The sequence below is a fragment of the Epinephelus lanceolatus genome, chromosome 7 (assembly GCF_041903045.1).
Source record: "Epinephelus lanceolatus isolate andai-2023 chromosome 7, ASM4190304v1, whole genome shotgun sequence".
Taxonomy (NCBI): Eukaryota; Metazoa; Chordata; class Actinopteri; order Perciformes; family Serranidae; genus Epinephelus; species Epinephelus lanceolatus.
This window is the reverse complement of record NC_135740.1, coordinates 14,745,798-14,750,006: the sequence shown is the minus strand read 5'-3', so window position 1 is coordinate 14,750,006 and position 4,209 is coordinate 14,745,798. Positions and strand designations below refer to the sequence as shown.

At 46.1% G+C, this 4,209-nt stretch overlaps 1 protein-coding gene across 1 annotated transcript; it reads right to left on the bottom strand.

The window, feature by feature from the left end:
* Window positions 1-990: 990 nt before the first annotated feature.
* Window positions 991-3,364, bottom strand: LOC117260553 (POU domain, class 3, transcription factor 4-like). The gene has a single exon (XM_033632524.2). The coding sequence runs from the start codon at window positions 3,227-3,229 to the stop codon at window positions 2,141-2,143; it is 1,089 nt and encodes a 362-aa protein (XP_033488415.1). The 5' UTR covers window positions 3,230-3,364; the 3' UTR covers window positions 991-2,140.
* Window positions 3,365-4,209: the final 845 nt, after the last annotated feature.

The following is a 4,209-nucleotide window of genomic DNA, read 5'->3' as shown; positions in this document are numbered from 1 at the left end:
TTTTCCTCCCTCCCTCTCCCTCTCTCTCTCTCTCTCTCTCTGTCTCCCCCACCCCCCTCTCAGGGCTGCAGACTGAGGAGATGCATAAATTCAGATGCATTAGTATTCCAGTCAGGCTCTCCATTTCAAGGCAAGGCCTAGCACCCCTTCCGCCTCTCCTCTTCTCCTCTCTCCCTCCTTCACTCTCCCTCTCTCCAGCTCTATTTTTGAATCATTTAAGCAGCGCTGCATCTATGGGCCTACTTATTTCCAAACCATCCCTAAATTATTTTTAGGCATTATGATTTTTTTAAGAAATATAGCTCTATTTTGCCCTTGCATGGCCAATTATACGCAGCTGTAGTCTTTGAAATGAGATTCATCTGCTTCTGATTGTGTGTGTCTGAGTGTGTGTATGTGTTTGGTGTGTGTGTGTGTGTGTCATTGTGTTTTGCTGTCAGGCCCAGTGGCCCAGGCGATAAATCACGCATGTCTGATTGAGGAGGGCAGAGGGCCCGGACAATAACATTTCAGAGGAACTGCTGGAGAAAGCGACTCAGTTTGCTGTGATCCGTAGAGCCTGCAGACCTGCAGCCAAGGTCCTGTTGGAACCACTGGATATTTTACAGCTGTTAGTGACATGAGGAACTCGGAAAAAGTTGACCTTTGACTTGACATTGAAGCTATAAGTGAAGGTTATGCTGATTAAGCAGTGTATAAATACATGAATGGAGCATAATGTTGTCTTTAGGATAATTATAATTAGTCAGAATTTAAAATTGAACCCAACTGCAAATTGTGTGAAAATTAAAGAAGGAATTTTGATTAAAAATAAATGTAATTTAGCTACTTCATTTTATATTTAATTATTGCTTCCATAATAATAACAATAATAATAATAATAATAATAATAACAATAATAATAATAATAATAATAATGTATGATTTTAAGCCTACTTCTAAATATTCAGTATTCATTCATCAGAAGTTAAATTCTATTTTGGACAGTGAACAGTTGTAGCAAGAAATTGTTTATTACAACATACATAGTTTATTTCAAAACATAATACAAGCTTTATACTGAAAATAAATAATTACTTGAGCTGTCATCGAAATTTGGAATAAAACCGCCGAAACAGTTCAATCTTACTGAAAATATTGTGTTTTTTTTACATTGCTAATTAAGTGCATGAATAACTAAGAGCATTTGTTTAAATTAATGACTTCAAAAGGGTAATATATAAAACTGTACAATATTCGAAAAAATACTTAAGAAATAAACCAATAACAGGAGTATTTAAGATTATAAAATTTTGATACTGAACGTACAATAAAATTATAGGCAGGTGTATAGCGTCGTCAACCCCTCTTTCTATTCTCGGCTCTGCTTTTCCAGAGTCCACACAGTTTATATGGTCGAAGATGATTGAAATCAAATAAATGAATTTATAAATAGCTGTAACTGTGTGTGGCGTCATAAGCTACAGGCCATGAGGGAGGGATTTAATAAAAACAAAACCCCTCCAAGTGCTATTATGTTGGTACCTCTACAACTGGAATGAGGGCCTATATTTGCATATGCAAAATAATTACAGATCTGCTACGAGTATGTTACAAAATAATGAGTGTAACTATGGTGAGAACTAAAGCATCGTATAAGCCCGAGGGAAGCATGAGGTGGACTGTGAAACGGCCTCTGGTGCTGCAACAAATCAATTAAGAAAAGTGATATTATTATTATTTGTTTCACTCCGCTGATCAAACAACACAAGTGTGCTAGGAAAGCCCAAACAAATAAAAACAAAACATCAGTCCCATCCTATCATTATTATCGAGCTGATGAGAAATGGTGACACAAACCAAAGGCGCTGGCAGGTTATTAGGCACATTTTGTATTTATATCCGTGATGTAGAAAATAATTTGGCGGGCTCCAAAGGTAATCTGAAATGTGACGTTTTTGATATGCCGCTATAGGATAATGCCCTCATGACAGTTAGAAAATGACGAAGGCTGAACAGGTATCTCTGTTATTGTTATTGTGTTTCAGTGCTGGAGGCATCTGGAGGAGTCTGTACCGGGACAGGCACGGGGGCTCGGAGGTGCCACCGCGCGCCCCTGCGCTCGAGAGTCTGTGCCGGGGGAATCCTCCCGGTGCTTCGGTCAGAGATCATGGCACGAGGAGGCGTCTCCCGCGCTCCCGCTGTGAGAATAGGGTCCCTCGTGCGGCGGCGGCTCTCCCGGCGGCGTCATGCGCTTCTCCTTCTGCCTCCGGTTGCAGAACCACACGCGCACCACCTCCTTCTCCAGCTGCAGCGAGTCCGCCAGCGAGGTGATCTCCTGCGCGGAGGGTTTGGGACACTTGAGAAAGTGCGTCTCCAGAACCCCCTTCACGCTGACCTCGATGGACGTCCTCTTCTTCCTCTTCCTCCCCTGAGCTGCTATCTTGTCTATACTGCTAGAGCTGCCTGTGGACGAGTCTGCCTCCTCCAGCCACTTGTTCAGCAGCGGCTTTAGTTTGCACATGTTTTTAAAGCTCAGCTGCAGAGCCTCGAACCTGCAGATGGTGGTTTGGGAAAAGACGTTACCGTACAGCGTGCCCAGAGCCAAACCCACATCCGCCTGCGTAAAGCCCAGCTTGATTCTCCGCTGTTTGAACTGCTTGGCAAAGTGCTCCAGCTCGTCCGAAGTCGGCGTCTCCTCGTCGGAGTGATCGTGGCAGTGGTGCCCACCGAGGTCGCTGTGCTCGGGGCTGAGTGTGTCCCTGAGGCCCGGGTGCATGCCTTGGCCCTGCGGGTTGGGTGGAGGTGTGAGGCCACCGTGGTCCAGCATGCCGTTGACAGTGAAGCCCGTCTGGGAGTAGATGTTGATCTGCTGCCCGCTGGTGATGGAGGAGTTGTGGGACACCGGAGTTCCCCAGGCCCCCGGGTGGTTGCCATGGTTGTTGTGATGAGGGGAGTGATGCGCTACGTGCGGGGAACGGTGATGGATGATGCCAAGCTGCAGGTCCTCTCGGCCTGGTTTTACGTCCTGCTGCTCCATGGAGGCCGACCAGGGGCTGCCCTCCGACAGACTGCTCGCCCACTGGTGCCCGAGGGGGTGTCCGTTGCTCTGGACGCTCTGCAGGTAGTCACTCTGGAGGAGCTTCTGGTGTCCTCTGTAGGGGCTAGCAGGCTGCATGGCCTGGCTGTCCGGGTGGATCATGGGACTGGAGCTGAGCAGGGTGTAGGGGCTGGAGGCAGCTGTGGCCATGCTGGCTGCTGAACCCCACTAGTGCTACTGAAGGAAGGGAGCAACTCAGCCTCTGACATCTCCCTCTCTCTGGAGTCTCGGCAGCAGCCTGGCATTGACTGACAGCCTCCACCACCACTCACAGTCCGACCGAGACGCAGTGACGACGCGTCTCGACCAATGACGGCGCAGATTCCCGAACCTCCGCCTCTGGAAGCAGAGCTGCGGATAGGAAAGGGTTACAGGCAGTCGAACCGGAAGTGAGTCGGAGTGTTGGTCCAGTGGGTCTGGCTGTGGAACGATGTGCGCGTGGAGCGCAGTTCCTGTTTATTAATTAAAGTTTCCAACTGATTTACGCGCGACTTTATTGCTGCTCCTGTCACCCTTGAGCGCGTGCGAAGGAGGAGATTAAAGCGCAATGGCATTTGTTAGACGTGCCAGTACTTAATTTAGAAGCATACAATCAAACCAAGAGCAGTTCTCATAGCTAATTATTAACTTTTAGAGAATACTTCCTCAGGTGTTTACAGATCGAGCTTCTCAAGGTAGTGTTTTACGCACAAGTGTTTTACGCACAGGACATTAACTATCCATACTCATTTTGGTCAGACAAAAACACGCACGTCCTGGGCCTATAATTGTCATTTAGTCTTTAAAATAAGAAGTGCATAATATATTTATTTATTCTTTTTAATTTCTCTGACAGGCCGGACTCACACATTTTGCTCCCACACAGAAAACCGTGCACTCGCTGGGCATGTTTACAACCTAAAACTTCATTTCTGCATTTCCTCAAAGAAATAAATCTGTCCTCACTCACTCACTACACACTCACACTTGCAATCTTAAAGAATCTCATCAAGTCCTCTCAGAGTTGAAAAAGATCTATCTGCATATCTGAGAACTAACTTAGCTGCGTAATTATATTTGCCATTAGAGGACCGCGTCCGGGTCTCCTTATTGGTTTGAAATTCCATTAAATATATTGCTCGAGCTTCCAG

What these genes read in the sequence shown, in the direction of transcription:
- LOC117260553 (XM_033632524.2), bottom strand. Translation starts at nt 3,229, where the DNA reads ATGGCCACAGCTGCCTCCAGCCCCTACACCCTGCTCAGCTCCAGTCCC.